Source organism: Chaetodon auriga, chromosome 13, assembly GCF_051107435.1.
Source record: "Chaetodon auriga isolate fChaAug3 chromosome 13, fChaAug3.hap1, whole genome shotgun sequence".
In the NCBI taxonomy this organism is placed as follows: Eukaryota; Metazoa; Chordata; class Actinopteri; order Chaetodontiformes; family Chaetodontidae; genus Chaetodon; species Chaetodon auriga.
In genome coordinates, this window is record NC_135086.1 from 5,976,675 (window position 1) to 5,994,889 (window position 18,215).

General features: G+C 43.2%; 1 protein-coding gene across 1 annotated transcript in view; it reads right to left on the reverse strand.

The window, feature by feature from the left end:
• Positions 1–18,215, reverse strand: part of tns1b (tensin 1b) — a 151,368-nt gene that overhangs the window by 65,626 nt on the left and 67,527 nt on the right. The window contains exon 4 of the mRNA XM_076747214.1: positions 5,074–5,112. Coding sequence (XP_076603329.1) covers positions 5,074–5,112 — 39 coding nt within the window. The remainder of the gene's footprint in view (positions 1–5,073; positions 5,113–18,215) is intronic.

Below are 18,215 nucleotides of genomic sequence, written 5' to 3' on the forward strand. Positions count from 1 at the left end.
CGTGTTGAGGGATCACCAAACTACAGTTCATTGGGGGACATGATTGCATGGGTTCAAATTTCATAGTAATCCATCTAATGGCTATGCTAGAGGAAAAGTCAGGCGGTCCCAAAGTCATTAGGATGCAGCCTCGAGGCACTGTGGATGTCTTTACTAAATTTCATGGCAATTAAACGTGAGACAACTTGAGAGACAACAGCAATGCAGCCGCAAAAGGTTGCTGTCAGGAAAACATGGGTCTCTGAGATCAGAGAGGTATTACTAAAGCTTAGGTGGTGCTGAATAGTCACATGGAGCCTGTTTGAAAGTGTGAAACTGTCGAGAGGAAACCACACAAAAACGGCTTGATGGGTATAAGGAGAAGGATGGTGGCATCTGATTACCGAAGTTTGGAAAACCTGACATAACTAAGCAGGCTGAGGATGACCGCAACCTAAACTGACGTCTCTTTATACTGTTCTGTCTAACACTGACTGGAGAGGGTAAATAACAGCTCTGCGTGTTGACTGGTTCATTATGATAATGGCTCATAGTGCACGGGTTTGCTTTGACGTTCTTAACTGCAAAACCTAACTTGGTGGGATGACTTCATCATACTGCAGTTTACAAGCCACTGTTTAGCTGTAATTCAGCACTGTAAGCTGACGGGCTCAGTTATTTTTAACCATACAAATTACAAGTGCATTCACAGTTCATGTGTTTTTCAGGAGCGAAAAAGACTAAACAGCTCTTGTGCAGCTCTTATAAATATGGACAGTGCATGAAACCAATGGCAGAAACTGTACAAAGTAAAGAAAAAGTCAAAGAAACAAATGAGTTTTAAGTGACGTTGCATCAGAAATCATTACCAGATTGCCCACTTTGAGTTAATTATGTGATAACAGCCGCGGTAATTAATGGAGGAGGGACGGTTTGGTGGGAGGGTCACACTTTTATTTGCATTTGGATCATTAATTGTGTCAAACAAGATAGAAAAATGCAGCAACAACTTTCTCACTGTGTTTCAGACATCATCTACTTGAGACTGGAAAAATCACTTTGACACAGTACTTAAACTCATTTTATCTTCCCTCCATCTTAGCTGAAGTGGATGCCTGTAGAGAAGTCCAGCCTTTGGTCGAGCACCCTCAGGTCTTATGTAATATAAACACACTTGATAAATGCTGGATTATCACGTAGTGCACTTAAGAAACACTAACGCATGACACCTGGCTCTTAGTCCAATTCTAAACATGCATTCTATGGTCTAGTTTGTACATTCCCAGGGAAATGGGATCATACTGTATATCGTTACAGGATGCCTGCTTGGTGCTTGTATACACAGCGTAATACAAGACACATCAGGGAAATATGTGTGGTTCTAAACACAGCGCTAATTGGACCACATCTAGACCATCTTTGCCCTGCAGTTACTCATTACTCAGCAATGTCCTGGCTCTGTTCCCCCACTACACAAGACCTATAAAAAAAAGAAGCTGGATGACGTAGGTGTTATTGGTTTATGGTTTTCTGAGCGTGTGTGCATATCTTTGCTTGTGAGTGCATGCTTTCTTTATGTGCGTTTCTGGGGGGGTGTTGCTCAGATGTGCAGTCTACTTCACCAGAATCCTGAATATCTCTCTCTCGCCCATCGCCTCATCCAGACTTTTGTGTTTGTGCAAAATAAAACCTATTCCTGGCAGAGCTGGCTCGACATGAGGGCACATCTGAGGAATGCTCCCAGCATGCTTTACAGCACGCTGCACGTCCAAGTGCGGGGGTCCGGTTGGGGTAGTCACTTCTGTCATCATCGCAGTTGGATGGGATCTTCCAACCACACATCATCAGTTACAATAAACGGGCTGCCAGTTGGCATCACCTTCCCACAGTGGGCTGTTTCATTCATTCCAGATTCACTCTGTAGACTCCCTCGTTAGCGACTGGTGGGTTACTATATTTAAATGAGGTCGAAGAGGCCAAGCAGTTTCATAACTACGCAAAATTTGGTGGTGGTGCCGCTGAAATTCCAGTGTTTTATTTTTCTACCAGCAGTGGCATCCAGGTCAGATGTCAGATTCAGATGTGTGTGACTCGCTTTTTAATGTTGTATCAGTGTGAACAAATTCCTAAAAACTCCAATGAATGAGTCCTTATCTCAGTGAAAAACTTCTCTGCAGGCCCCCAGGACAAACTATGAATTACAGACTGTTCGTCTCATTGGCACGGCTCAGCAAGCGAATCGATCATCACTGTCAGGACCGACGGGGCCTCTTCCACTGCTGAGTAACATTAAATGTGCACATTTTCTGAATTCATTAATATTTTGTGGCCCAGATGTTGCCCACAGGCATCCAGTTGATGATCACTGCCACAAAGATTTAAGCAAACATTTGCCACGCGGTACCTGCCAGACAAATTTAATCTAGATTCGGCAGTTTCAAGACTTGTCTGGACCTCATTGTTAGGTGTACCAGATGCTACGACAGCCTCTTCAGCCCCAGCTGATGCTGACTCCTGTGACATCATGTGAGGCAGTTTTATCAGATCAACTCCCTCTGAAGCCACAAAAGGCTTTTTTAACATGTGCAGTAGTACTCCCCAACACCTGTAAACAGACCTCGATGTGTCACACCAGTGGAATTCCCCTTTAAGCCCACAGCGTGTCCTTAAAGCACCCAGCAAAAGGGAAATTTGGGAAAAATACCATCAACAATCTACATAAGGTTGAGAGATAAGACCTTAAATCCCACAACACCCACAAAATGCTCCTTGTGTTGAGACTGTTTAGTCAACAATGTTTCAAAGACAAAAAGATGTTTAGCTGTTTATGGTTGGAGCACCAGAGAGCGCAGGAGGGAACTATGAGGCAGCGGACACACACACACACACACACACACACACACACACACACACACACAGTAATTCATGCATGTTTTACTTGACTGTTGCGATCATTCACTTCTGTCCGCAACTGCAACTGCTCTTCTGTCATTTGACACGAGTCGTTTACTGCGGTTGGAAAGACCCTTTGTTCCAAATACAAACCACACAAAATGAAATTTTAATCACAATAGTTAAAAGATGAAGACGTATCACACCTTTAAGGTAAAATATTTTAATCTTTACAAGTATAATAATTATTCCTGTCTTTTTTTTCTAAGCTGATGCAGAACCTCGCAGCAGCTCTCGTTCTTCTTCTGCTGCATGAAAATATCCAACTTTCATTTCATTCAGAATGTAACATTATCATCCGCTAATAAAGCTGTATATTTTGCAGCTCATCCCATCTCAGTGGAATGTCTGGATTCTCCGTTTTTCCAACAGTTTTTCTCCAACTAAGTTAATATATGGTCGATATTGCAATCAGTCTGCACCTGAGTGGGCCAGTAAATCATGTTGCTCTCTGGAAGCGAGCAAAGGAATTCACCAAACAAGGGGCTGAGGAGCGCTCACACACCTCAGGCTGGAGCTCTGCCACTGGGACGGCTCGCAGGCATGCACACCCTCACGTCCACACACAACCACAAACAGCATCATCCATTCCTGTGTTTCAGAGTCACCGCCATGTCTGTGCAGCAGAGGGGCGACGCATACTGTACACACAAGTCCAAGGAGGACTACTAATCTATGTACTTTAATGTAATTTTAATACAGCACAGCAGCTCAACAGCCCATAGGTTGAAATCAACCTGTGCTCAGTCCATATCTACTTCCCATACTTCATATTTTTCCAATGACCACACTGACCATCTAGCTTTCTTTACAGGTCCCTTGAAAGCCAATTTTCCTTTTTTTTCTGTCTCCACTCTCCTCAGTGGTAAAAGTACATCAACAAATGTTTTACACCTCAGCTCGTCAGCATTTATGAGAGCAATCAGCACCTTTAATGCAGGCACAAAAGCCTCTGGGGACACTCCTGTTGGCAAGCGAAGGGAAAAAGGAGATAAATGCAGGGAGATGCCCCGCGGCTTCGATTTCCTTCAGCCTATTTTCATGCTATTAAAACAGATAAGCGATAAGGGAGAACATAAATGTATTCTGTGTTTGAACAACTTCATGAACATATATTTTACTGTATACAAGTGTACTATGCACTTCCTAGAAGCAACTTGAAGCTGATTGACACCAGAACAAATGGTCAGAGCTGTCAGCTGAGAAGTAGCAGCACGAACAGACAGCAGGTTCAGTTAGTGAAGTGAATGTTTATGTCACATGGAGGCCCACAGGTAGTGTGAGAGGCTTGATTTGTGGTGAATTCTTGTACTCGGCGTCCAAAGGTGTTCATTTCAGAAACCAAAGAGCTCAGGTCAAGAGCAGCCCTTTAACAATGCCCAGAAAGCATAGCCCATACAGCTGCACATCTTAAACAGATGTCTTCATGTAGAAAGCATCTAGTGCGAAAGCATCTGCAGAGGATAATAACATGTTCTTGCTTGATTACTGCAGCTTTTATGAAAGAAAAACAGGACATTTCGAGAAATATTTTCTCTGCGAGCGTAGAAAAGTGCAGGGGATATTTGCTTTGGTTTGTCAAGCACCCAAAACCACTTAAACACATAACATATGAGAAAGAGAGTGAGCGAATAATCATGCCAATACCAAATAAGGCAACAGAGCAAGCACATTTTTTATTGCCCTTGCAAAATCACTTCATACTCAGGCTACATCCCACTTTGCTCAGTGTTACTTTAACCACTGAAAGACGTCATCGTGATATCGCAGATTCAAGGACACAGCTTTTGATTTTCCTTTCTTATCTGGATGATTTTTGTGGAACAACAACTAACAAACCACAAAATCCTTTTTTTTTCTTTTCTGTAATATTAACAAAACAGGGGAAACAACTGCCAAACAATGGTTAGGTCAAGTAAAGTTTGGTTTATTTATATATCCCTAAATCACAAGTTTGTCTCAGGGGGCCTCCAGATAATGGTTCATTATCTGCAACAGTAACTGCCTTGTTAGTGCAGCTGATAGAGGCTGTTACTTTCCAACCTGCAGTAATTCTACACCACAAAGGACCCAATAATGCATGCTGACTACATGCTGTACAGCATGGAAACAATTACTAACATAAGAAAAAGTGTTACTTACCAGCTCATAGTTTGTTGCTGGAACACAAGATGAGGACACCTAAAAACAAAAAAAGAACTTGTTAGTCACATTGCTGCTTATTTGCAGTTACTGTATGTTATTACTAGAATATAATAAATAGCATCTGACTTCCTGTGTTTATTGCATTTAAGTTAGACTTCATGGCTTCATATCCTGAAAGTGCACCCAACGCACTTCAACGTGCTATGAATGTTGTATTTCAAAGCCACGTGCAGATGCAAACCAGAATGAAGGGCCGGGCATTTTAGCATCTTTCAGCTCGTTGTTTTGGTTTTAGAGCACCAGACTTTGTCTCACTCTCACCACCTTTCCAGCAGCAGCAGGCAGATATTTTCAGTGAGTAAACTCTGATAAACCCACTCGACACAACTGACCCAGCACCAAACGACGGACAGTCAAAGTTAGCGACTCACTGGTGAACATAGTGGAGCTATTAGCAGCTAAACAGAAAGATGCTAATCGCCATGAATCAACTGAATGTAAAAGTAGGTTGGCAATATCAACTTGTAAAGCATTGTTGCTGCCCCCAAGTGGCCAAAAACTGATTAATGCAGCTTTAAATAAGGCTCTTTGTGATGTTCTTAGTGTACTGCATGCAGCATTTGCAAAAGAAAGGACAAAGCTTAAAACTGGCACTGATCAACCATTTCCACAAGAATAATGAGTACAGAACCCAGGATACTATCAAGTTGAAAGACAAGGGAATGAGACGAGTGTTAGCACAATAACCTGACCAGAGAGCTTTAACGTTCATCTCTCCAACTCCTACTCTGATCTGACACTGTAAGATCTTGTTTGACACGACTGCGGTATGAAGGGAAGTTTGTCAGTGGTGGGATTGCTCCAACAGAACTCATGATCTGTCAAGTGGCCGAGCTAATCCGATTACCATCCGACAGTTTCCACAATCATTCTGCGAGCTCGGAGCAAGAGCATGAGGACTGAGGCCGATAAACAGGAAGAATATAATGATAATGGCCTCTAAATAAAGATTCAAATGAAGTGCCTCCAGAAAAAGGCCGCTTGATGAGGATGAAGACAAACAGGATGTCACCGCTGATGTTTCCTTCCTGTGCATGTCTCCATTCTGTCCTTTTGTTCCTGTTTCGCTATCATTTTTCTGACGCTGCACACAGGAAACGACCCCTACAAACTTAATTTTCACCAGTTAGCCTCGTACACTACCGTCTCCTCTGACAAACAGCAAACGATAGCATGCGACAGCTTTACGATTCCAATGGGCTTTCGGCCTATTTGTATCCTTCATCCTTCTTTTATTGCTACCACAAACCTGTGTCTGTTTTAGCTTTGAAAGATTAGACCTCAGGGTTATCACAACTGTTGACCTCTGAAAGCACCTTTCATCTTTGCTACTGCTCGACTACTCTCCTTATCCAAGACTAATTGTGTCATTGCATGAACACAAGCCCTCCGCTCTGTTGGGGTCTGCTTTGTGTTACTGTTGAAGGACGCACATTCCGCATCTGCCCACAGAAAGAAAATGCAATGCTGGCCCTCTTAAACATGTCTTAATGTTTGGCCCTTCTAAAGAGTTCTAAGCTTTCATAGAACTTTGCTGCAGCTTTACAGAATGTTATTGGGTTGAAAGTGGACCAAAAGTTTTTGGATCAACATATTTTTGGCCTTTTTGTACGGCATTGTCGTGCTACTTATCAGTCTCCATACAGTACTCACCAATATGGATATAGATGCAATAAGCCAATACCACCCTGCACGTTGACCCAGCTAATTCATCTGTAAGGCTCTAATTCCAACCTCAACCATGTAATTTGAAACTAACCAGGCCCCAAACAGCAACTGTAATATGGTTAAGGCATTATTTAATTGGGTAAACAGTCTTCTGTACTTTGAGGTGTAGCATTTTGGACCATCCACCAGCTTCCAAACCAAACAGACCGCTGGGTGATGTTAGGATGGCTGATTAGATTTATAAAGCTGAGGATGTGTGAGTCACCTTGGGTCATTAAAGACTCTTAGCCTCTTTTATAGCAGTTACCCCATGTGGAATACAGGAATGTTGTCTCTAAACAGGAAATGACTTTTATCAGATTACATGTTTTAGCAGTAGAAGCAGCTGATACACTGATATAAAGAAAGGCAGTGCCTCAATTTAACACATGCTACCACACACTGGCTGTTAGTGCTTCCGTAATACTTTCCCATGCAAGCAACAGTGAGGTGAATGGAGTCTTTTCAGATATTTCATGGGATCAACATGTTCCTCGGTCACTGCTGTTTGTCACGGTTGCCCAACACGTTGTCTTCTGTATCAACAGCATACTTGACTGATGGCATCCCAGTGGAATGCGTCTCTGTTTTTCAGAATTTGTCTGGCATGGTGGAGTGTGTCTGGAATTGACAGGATACTGTATCTCTGTCTGGCTCAGATCACCTCCATTACAAGTTATTCTAACCCTCCCATAGCCCCCTCCGTCCCCCCACACCCCCATCCTACTCCACCATCCTTATCACTCCACGCTCGGTGACATGCCGTTCTTCTCCCAGAGGCCCAGCTCCTTCGGGTGCCCCCTCCCTTCTGCCCTGACTCCTCAGGCCTGGTCAGTGTTTCCACCTGACGCTGCCTCTGCCCTGCAAGCTGTTGACAGATAGTCCACCTGCAGTCAGAAACTTCTGAGAACGCTCGTATGCACGCTACAAGCCAAGTTACAGTCGGGTTTTTGGAGGATCCTGTTTCCATGTTTGCACAAAGGAATCTGAAAACAGTCTTATGCTGGGTTTTTAGAAACAACCATGCAAAAAAAAGCTCTACAGTTTTCTTCTATTCGTGTTTAGATAGGCAGACAGACCCTGTTTATACCTGGTATTGCATTAAGTGGACAACTGAGGGACATCACTGTTCACACTAGTGTCTATCATGCAGCTGTCCGGCTGATCACTTGGGTTCAATTTTTGTTACTGCTTACATCACTTCCACTCGAAGGTCAAAGGGCCAAGCATAGTTGTTATGTGTTGGCAGATTTGTTTCACACGGGCTAACAGCTAGCTAAGAATACAGAAATGCTGCAAGAACTAATATACATGTACGCGCTATTCCAAGTGTTGAGATTGGCAGGAAAAGTCATTCACAACATTACAAGAGGATGAAATTGAACTCATGTTCCTGTTGCGTCCTTGTCAGGGATGAATCATGCGGTCGCATGCTTCCCAGACCGGATCACAATCCTCAATACGTCTTCAGACTACAAAGAATCAGAAACTCACATCCAGTGTCTTAATGTTTGATAAACCTTCAAACCGGACTTCTTGGTTCATAATTAACCTTTTGGTTGTACCTTGTGACAACACACCAACACCAGTACAGCCACAGAGCTGTTTTTCTTTTGTGCTGTTGTCAGTCTGAAGGCATTGTTAAGCTGTGCAGATGAATACACTGCACACTAATTTGACTAAGAAACCTTTCATCCAAAGATTCAGCCATCAGATAAAATGAGTAGAAAGCATTAAATGTGACTTTCTGCGTATCCTGTCAGCAAACCAGAGGGCAAATCATAACACAAAGAGCTACTTCATGAACAAGTCTCCTCTCCAAACGTTAAACTGGCAGCTGACATTTAGTTAAATATCTGTGTGAATGTCATGTCTAATAAAATTCATAGTTTTTATTTGTCCTAAACAGAGCTGTTTGAGACAACACCAGTGCCAAATTAGCCAATGTCGCCAGTGTAATAAAACCTCTGATGTAAAGGTCAGATTGAGCGGGTAGGTAGTCTGCCCACTTCAGAATAGCTCACATTCTCCCTCATGCTAAGTAGTTGCCTCTTAGCTTCTTGCTGGGGTGGACTGGCATCATTGCAGCCTGGTGAAACAGTCACAGCAAGAATCTCCCACAAACCACGGGGGATTAAAAGCAGGGTGCAGGTGACAGCACAGGTCAAGGGGTGGGAAACCACAAGGTGAAACACACTCCTGACAAAAACATCTTATCTGAAACCTATGCACGGAAAGAGAGGTAATACGGCTCACATGCTTCCATTCAAAAGAATAGAAGCACGTGAGTGACAGATTGTTGCTCATGACATGATTTCTTAGCCATGCTAGCACCATGGCCAGTCCCAACGCATTGATTCAGACTGACATATCCCAACAACGAGATTTCAACGAAAGCTGGGACAGAGTGTCATAGTGCTCGCGATGAGTCCAACTGACTTTGGCGCTACAATGAGCATGACCCCAATGACCCCCTTAGGTTGAACTGTAATAACTTAGGTGATCTTTTTTATCTAACACCATCATAAATTGAAAATTTCCATTCGTCAAGCATTTTTATATATGGCTAAATACCTTCAAAATGAACAATATTTCCATCAGCCTCAGCTGCATTTTGTGTTTAGTGTTGATTAACAAATGTTAGCATGCTAAACTAAGATGTTGAACATTATGCCTGCTAAACAACAGCATGCTAACATTGTCACTGTGAGTATGTTAGCATGCTGATGCTGTAGGTTTTTAGTCTTGTCTATATCCTCCACAAATAAGTCCATCTTAATGCAGAACTCACATTCTATATGTCCTTTCAAGCTATCACAAGACGAGACCAGAACAAACCACTGGCCTACAACCATACTCAAATGCACATTTTTACATCTGAATCCAGCACGGAAACATCTGATGAAATGAATCAGTGGTAATGCTAAGTAATGCACTGGATGTAATGGAACCAGTGGCTTCTGAACCACATTTGAATTTAGATGAAAACCTACACAAAGCCTTTGTCCGTGCTCTGCAGTGCGTGGGGAGGAGGTCTGGCGACAGCCTGTGTTGATGCTATCGGGAGTATTCAAATGAGAGTAATATAATAAAGAATAATTGTGTTGTTGCATTCCGTACATGCTTGCGTTAACAGCAATAAACAAGGGCTCATTTCCTGCAGACAACAGTCCATGTCAGACGTCTCTGGCTTGTAGGACAGCGCTCACATGCAGTCAGCTTCCTGCGAGCTACTGACACACACCAGGCGCAGTCATGTTATGTAACTGATGACAGCCTCCCAGGTCCGAGTATGATAATGACCCTCTCTAATGGCGTGACTGGTGTACAGCCTTAAATAAATGATGAATTAATTCAGTATTTGTGTAAACAAGCTGCAGTAAAATCTCCGCCATGCTTATGTCTGCAAATCTCAAAGTTAATGTCGGAAAATCAAACAGCAGAGTGATAAAATCGTGGCAGAGAAAAGCACATTCCTGCTTTACTCCAAGCAGTGAAGTGATTGCCACGCAGGTTAGCTTGTTTCCACTGTGGAAAAGAGCGTGGGGATGTGCTCTGCAGCTTAAAAAACCTTCCCCGGCCCTCCGAGCTGGCATATAAACACACGGCTGCCCTGAGTGCTTTTATGTTTATCCAGCTCCTTGCATCTGGCACATCCCAGCAGAACTATTCAGTGTGCAAATTCAATTTGTGAGCCGTAACCAGTAACAGAAGGCTTTTCTGCCTCCGTGATGGTGGAGTGTGCCAGAGTGCGGGTCCGTATGGACTTATTGGGATATTATCAAAGCACAAAGGAATGATGGGAGAGCTCCCATCCACGTGCCCACTTTGAGTTTATCCCCCTCTCTATTCCCAATCATTGATTTATGCCAATTTTGATGCATCTTCTGTTTGTATACTGGATGATCATTTACTAGAATCTCGTTGCCAACGCTCATTTTGTGTTCATTAACTTGTCTCTACATGTGAGTTATTTTCTTTCTCTGTTGTCTGTCTCTGTTTTCCTTCAGGGTAACTTGTGGAAGATCCTGATTTATTGAGCAGATTGGACTGCAGGACATGTACACGACAGAACAGCAGTCTCCTAACACTGTTTCTTGTCTTAGAGCTGCTGATTTATGTTTCAGAGTGTTAGAAACACTTCAGGAATGAGAGCAAGTGTGTGTCTCTAGTCTTGTGTCTGTATAATGTAAGTAGTGTAAGTGTGCTGTAAAGTAAAAATAAAGTAAATAATAAAGTAAAATTTCTCAGAGCAGCTGCGATTAGTCACATAATTAATGTTTGATTCAGTCATTTATTGCGTGAACACACCAAACATTCTCCAGCTTCTCTGTTTTATGTCAATGTAACCTGAATATCTTTGGATTGTTTGTCAAATAAAACAACACACCTCAAGAAATATGAAATTTCGTTATCGTAACCGTTATTTGCAGGCCATCCACGTGCCTACATGTGTGTACAGTTAAAGCGTCATGGAACAAGCGTGTGTGTGTGTACATTACATAAAGATCAGGATTGACGTCACGGCAGTAGCAAACAACCCAGCAGAGATAAAACTGTGATAGATCAAATAAATATGAAGATGAAAAAACATCACAAAGGACACTTCATGTTATTCTGCTTGCATCTGAATAACTTGAGCCCCAGAGGGATGTGACAGACTCGGCACGTCCCTGCCATGTTTCTCCTCCTTTGCCGGGACTCAAGTGGCGCTGTGCCGACCGCAGCGCCTGTTCATTCTCACCCCGTCTTTGTTGGACAGGTCTGACGGCGTGGAGAGGGGAGAAGCTACGGCTTGTTTCTTTTGTTCCAAAGTTACAGCGAGGGTCACGTTCCCTTCCCAGGCTCTTTCAGCTAAGAGCCGGTATTTACCAGCACGCTAATTTACACATTCGGCATGGCTCTCACTGTCTGGCACCGGGCCAAGCGTTGGAGGACGGGGAGGAAGGGGGGGGGGGGGGGGGGGGGGCGTGGGCGAGAGAAGACGGCAGCCATGAAGAATCAGGGTTGAGGGGGGATGTACGCCCTTTGGCATCCACAGAAGAAGTCCCTTACTTAAAGAGCTGGTTGTATTTCCACCCAGCAACAGCTGAGAAGATCGAAATGTGGTTCTTCCCTGTAGGCACAGTCCAGAGAAACGTCCCCAAGGAGTTTTGCTCGTCTTAGCTCGAAGACAAGAAGGGAGAAACTTCAGCTTGTCAAAAGTGAAAAATAGTCTCACTACATCTCCTCATTTTGTCTCTTAGTGACACTGTTAAGATGAATCAGTTTTCCACATGATGTCATTGGACATCTGCTCACTCACAAGAGATGTTAGGAAGCACTGTGAAGACACAAGACAGACAGAACAGGGCCGACACGGGAGACTCCAACAGAAAAAGACTGTGGGAGGACGGGTTGCTTTAAGAAAATACTATTGTGGAAGAATAATTTGTGTCTGCTAGTTTTTTCGTAAGAAAACGTTCAATTAGCACGTTAAAAAATCTTAAAATTGCATGTTCTCCCTCATTGAAAATGTGGAATTGATGTTCATTTCACATTGTATTCGCTGGACACATGACGTCTCCTACTGAGACATTTCAAGTTCATCACGCTTGTATAAGCTGCACACTGGACCACAACTGGCTTCCAGACTGGTTTCATGTCACAAATCATCTGTATGTATCTATAAACTGAGACTTAGGGTGAGCAGTAAGGAACTCTCCCTGTTCAGCAGATGAATGTGAAAACAGCATCTTAGTGTCAAACTCGGCACATACATCATTCTGCACAGGGAGGCTCAAACTTCCGAGTGAAGAAACAATAAGCAAAACATATTTTTCAGCGGAGAGAGACTATAAAGTTTATTCTACCCTTAAACCACAGAACCGACTGCCAGATCAGCGTCTAGTCCCAAAAATGAACCATTTTGATGTATGCCTTCCACTGTAGCCTTAAATACACAGAAATATAACCACATAATATGATAGTGTGGTTCTTATAGTTATTGTGGTGACTGTGAGCACTAATATTAAACATGGTGGAGTTCAAGATTTGCCCCAGTCCCAACCATGACCATGTGCTGTGCTCCTGAGGACACACAGAGGAAATGGGATTCAAAAAGGGTTGGGACGCTGTGTAAAACATAAATAAAATTTGCTCATTTGCAAACAAAGTGTTCCTGAGTCCATGTGTTAATCTCCTTCATCCAATCATGTGTTGACAAAGTGGTGAACCTCACGCCATCCTCGCTTGTGAACGACTGAGCCTTTCCAGGATGCCCCTTTCATACCCAATCATGATGCTATCACCTGCTACCAGCCAACCTGTTTAAAATGATTCATCCGCAAACGGATGAAGATCATGTGGTATGACTGAAAGCCGTAGAGCAGCTACTAAATGGACTTGTGGTGACATTTTGTTTTGGCTGTATGCGTGAGGAGTGCCTCAGCCTCTTGTCAGGTGGGAAATCAGACAAGCTGAGACGAGCCTCAGCTCGGAGTCAACCACGCTGACATTAGCACACCACGACAAGGTGAGCCGCTCGCTTAAACTCTGCCAGAAGGCCTCTTTGGAGGGAACGATATGACAGACTTAGACTTGGGTTAACATGCAAGGATCTTACTGCCACACTCACCCACCCTCCCACACTTCGCTGTTTCTACGATGAATGAGCAGGTTTGGGTTTCACATTTAATCCCGCCAAACTCTCTGCCCGTCTCTCACGTCCTTCTCCTCTGCCTCCTTTATCTACTCCTCTGTCAACTCCCCTTTCTTTTGCACAAAATGGTTTTCCTCATGCATGCACCCGCAGTCCAATATGGGAAACGTTAGAATGGAGATTATGTAAGAATTAATGGTGAGGTTCTCTCTTTGCTCCGGATTGTTTTGAACACAATCACTCAACAGTTTTGACATTCAATATGCATTTGAGATCTACTGAAAGAACATTAATACATTCTCTGATCTGCATAACCAGACTCCCGCAAGCATTAATCACGGCTGCACTGGCACAAATATTGCTATGGTAAATATTAATAATATGTCCAGGAAGGCAAAATCAGCGCTGCCATTAGCAGCTCATAAACAAGCTATCAAAGCCATTAAATCTTGAATTTGCAGCATTTACACAGTGAAAATAACAGAGAACATGATCATTTACAGAAATAATAATAATTATTATTATTTTAGAATAATTATCTGATTATCTTTAATGAATGATGCATGCTGTGTTTTTCTGTGTATGCACGTTTAGGGATAAACGTCTCCTCGTCTTTTAGCACCGGTCCTCATGTCTCAGCTGCTTCGAGAGATTCGGGGCCCTTGCACCGATGTTTCCTGTCTTTCTGTTCGAGACCAAGCCCCCTTCCCCACCAATCAGCCATGAAAAGCAAACAACAATATGAGGGCTTTCTGGCAAAATGACGGAAACATGTCTGCTTTCTATAAACATTCCTGAAGGCTTGATAAGAAAGAAAAAAAGACAAAAGAAAACAACCTCTCCACCCTCCTGACTGCTGGCACACACACACGCACACGCACACACACACACACACACACACACACACACACACACACACACACACACACACACAGGGCACATACTTCACATAGTGTTCACATAGATGTTCAGTCATATGGAAACAAACTGCAGTCTCAGTGATGTTTTTAATTGATTTAAGTGAGCATGACTCAAAGCTAAATACTTTCACGCTTCGTCCATCACCTCACCATGAAATTTAAATTCTTGCATAATCTGAAAGACATTTGGTAATATTGTAATTATGAAGATATATTATATAACATTTGCACTTGTAATATTTGCCACTTTCCCAGTGAAAAAGGTCCATGTGACGCCCACCAACACAGATATCGGAGCGTTCTGTTTCTCTGCACATTTGATTGACACACGAGTCAGAAAAATCTTATCAAAAAGTTGAAAGTTGTTATTTTAGAAAACCTTAAAGAGGGCAGAAAAAAGCCCCCGCCCACTCCATTCCTTCCTGGTTCCACTGCTTTCCAGCAACTTCTGATATAAGTTGAGGCCTTTAGAGCACAGCCAGGAGCTGCTTCTCCAAGTCTGCCATAAACCTCATAAGAAGCTGTGTGCAGTGATGTAATATGTGACCACAGAGGTTCAAAGCAATGGCAGCTTGTCAAAGTCCAACAGATTCACGTTGAAGAACTCAAGTCGACAACTAAATCCAGAGTAAATGACTTAAGATAGGAGCCGACTGGTGTGGTGTTGTAGGTGAAATCCTAAAATGTGACATCATGAACCTCCTGAACAAACACACTGAAAGACGTCAAACCTGGAACTGGGCTTGTGGGTGCAGGTTAGCTCAGACAGAAAACATAAAACTACAACATCCCAAGTTTTCTTTCACTTCCAGCGGATCTGCTAAACTTGGGCACAAATAGCTCCATACTACGGATTAGCTATGAAACCAGAAAGTGTTTACAAATGGTGATTCTGCCAAACGTCCTGCAGACCTTAAAGAACTGATCTACATTCATAATCAAACTCCTGTCTGAGTTTCTGCTTGATTGTTGGGCAGGACCAACATATCTTCCCTTAAAAAACGCTTCAACAAATCATTACTTTGTTATGTCGGACGAGGAAGAGACTAACTCTTCCCCAAACTACTCAGAAGGTAAAGCATCCACACTAACCATCCTCCAAACCAGTAACAAGGCAAAATTACCCTGAGAGGGTTTAATCACTGAAATTGAAAACAGACCGGAAAGTTTCGACAGAAACTGTTGGAAAATGCAAACCGTCAATCCTGTTTATCTTCTATACTGTTGGGAACCACACTGATAGAAAAGTGTTCATAATCTCCTGTACCATACAGAGGGGAAAAGGCAAACATCTAAGGCAAAGATTTATGTCCGTCTGACTTAGTTTCACCCGTTGGAGGGGCACTGATCTCAAACAGACACTGACATTTAACCAGAGGCTGCACCTAATTCTACCTCTCCATCAGCATAAAACATCTTCGCCCGGGCATCAAAAGCTGAATAAATCTATACATCTGCAGACTCAAAACACTCCACGGGGCCTAAACATAATGAAACTTCAGCTGAGTTTCATTGGAGGAGCCACATTCAATAAGCATCATGTTGCTTTGAAGCCAAAAGGGGTCTGTGCTCCTGAGACGGAGCCCTGCAAGGGTCAAATAAGGCCGGCCACCTTTACAGCAGTACGAGTCGAGCCAACGGTTTGGGCAGTTTGGCGGATGATGTGGCAGCCATCTTGGTGTTGTCACAGCAAATGTAGAACGATGTCATTTGGTGATTAGAAATGTAAAGCCGCTTGTCAAACTAAAATGCCACATTGAAGGCTGGGAATGTTTTTTTTTCCTTCTTTCTAGACTATGAGGGCCATTATACCAGGCTTTAAGCTTGATTGCATGGAGTCATTTAAAAGATTAGCCGTCATTAAATGTTTCACTATAATGTTCCTCTTTTTAGGGGTATTATAAGGAGTTCCTTTATTTAAGGAGTATTAGACTGTGAGGGTCTGCAGAAAGCTTTCATGTGAGCGTGCTGGCACCGGTTATCACTGAAGAACAAATGGGGAGAAACGGGGATTGTGGGTTTCATTTAGAGCTGAGCTCCAGTGATCACAACTTTCAACCCCAAGAGTCTGAAAAACAAACGGATTCGATGCACAATCCTGGTCGGAGTGAGTTGGACTTGAAGCACGAAATAAAACCAAACAATGAAATTGAAAACATGACGTCAGCTCTGAGTGAACGACTGGGCAGTTTGGTCCAAGTTGGTGGGCTTCGTGGTGTCTCGACTGTGCTGAGCTGCTGCAGCCTCACAGCAGTAAATTGTAAAAGGCTCCACTGTTCATTTTAACTGCAACGTTAGTCTCCGGATATGTTCCTTCATACACTCTTTAAACGCCTTCCTCTGGGCCTATGACAGCGGTTCCTCATGTGTGCCAGACAACCTGCTAAGTAACGACCATAAGCGAAACATTATATGACGCCCTTGAAAAATGCAAAGCTTTTACTGAGCCCTCTCTGGATGCTATTAATTATACTAAAAGCCCAACTGTAAGCCATGATGCTTTGGCACAGCGATAGATTATTTATGTTGCTAATGTATTGCAGGTTCACAGTACGTGCCAGCGTTTAGTCCAGAGGACAAAGGGTATAAATAAATTGCTGTGCACACACTTCAGCTCCGGAGCGTTTTGTGAGGATATAGGAAATTCAACAATGCAACAGAGTATGTGTTATGTTAGACGGGATATGCATCGAGCTGCGTGTTGATTTAACCGATTCTGTGTATGCAAACTTTGGACTTGTGAATAACATTGAGTGAATGTTAAACATTGTCTCATTTAAATGTACGTTCATGACCTTAAATCAAGGGTCGACGCCAAGTTTTCTGTCTATCCACTGTTGTATCTATCCATCCATTTATCCACCGTATCTACCTACTGTATCTTGGAGTTGGTGGTCTTCATGCTGCTGTGGATTGAACACATTGAACAAAGCTTCCAGTTTCATAAAAGGACTTTTAAGAGAGACTTTCATCAAACAGACTTTGCACAGTTGCAGCATGTTCTGTATCAATACTAAAAGAAAACCTTGTCTTTTACAATCCACAGTAAAGCAGGAGGTTCAAGCTGTGTCTGAAACACAGATACACACACACACACACACACACACACACACACACACACACACACACACCAAGGAAGGATTACATCAGCAGAGAAGCATGAGAATTCATGCTGGTGGTTTTATATGGTCATGGACCACTGCCTTATCCATAATCCCAGAAACACGCACACACACGCACACAGTCACTCAACACACACCTTCCCTAACCTTCCTGCGCCTGTCCTCGCTGCATGTGTGGTTGTGTGTGACTGTGGTTAGGCATCTATCATGAGTTGCCTAAAGGAAGGACGGGGGGTTGACTGGAGCGCTGTTTCCCTGGCAGATGGTAATGATGAAAAATGTCTCCTCTGAAATCCAGTCCGGCACGGGCTCCCTGCCAGTGGATGTGCGCCATTCCCACACAACCGGGAGTCATGGGTAATGCCGCTGTCCGGGCAGGACGGTGCTGTGTTACATTTATGTTGGACAAGGAATGCTTCAGAGGAATGTGTGGGTCGCACATCATCGCCATCATGACAACGCCGGTGTCAAATATTACACATTACAGGACGGCATTTAAAAGTGTTCTAATCAATATCTTTGTATTAACAATGGCTCAAAGGACCATGTGGCCACTCGTAGTGATGAAGAACCACAACTCTGCAGTCCCCCTCAGCCCTGTCCAATATGTTTCAGCAACTTTTACCTCATTGTTTTGATTTTCCTGCCCACAACTTTGCTGTTACGTCTCAGTTTCATTGTTCTCATCGA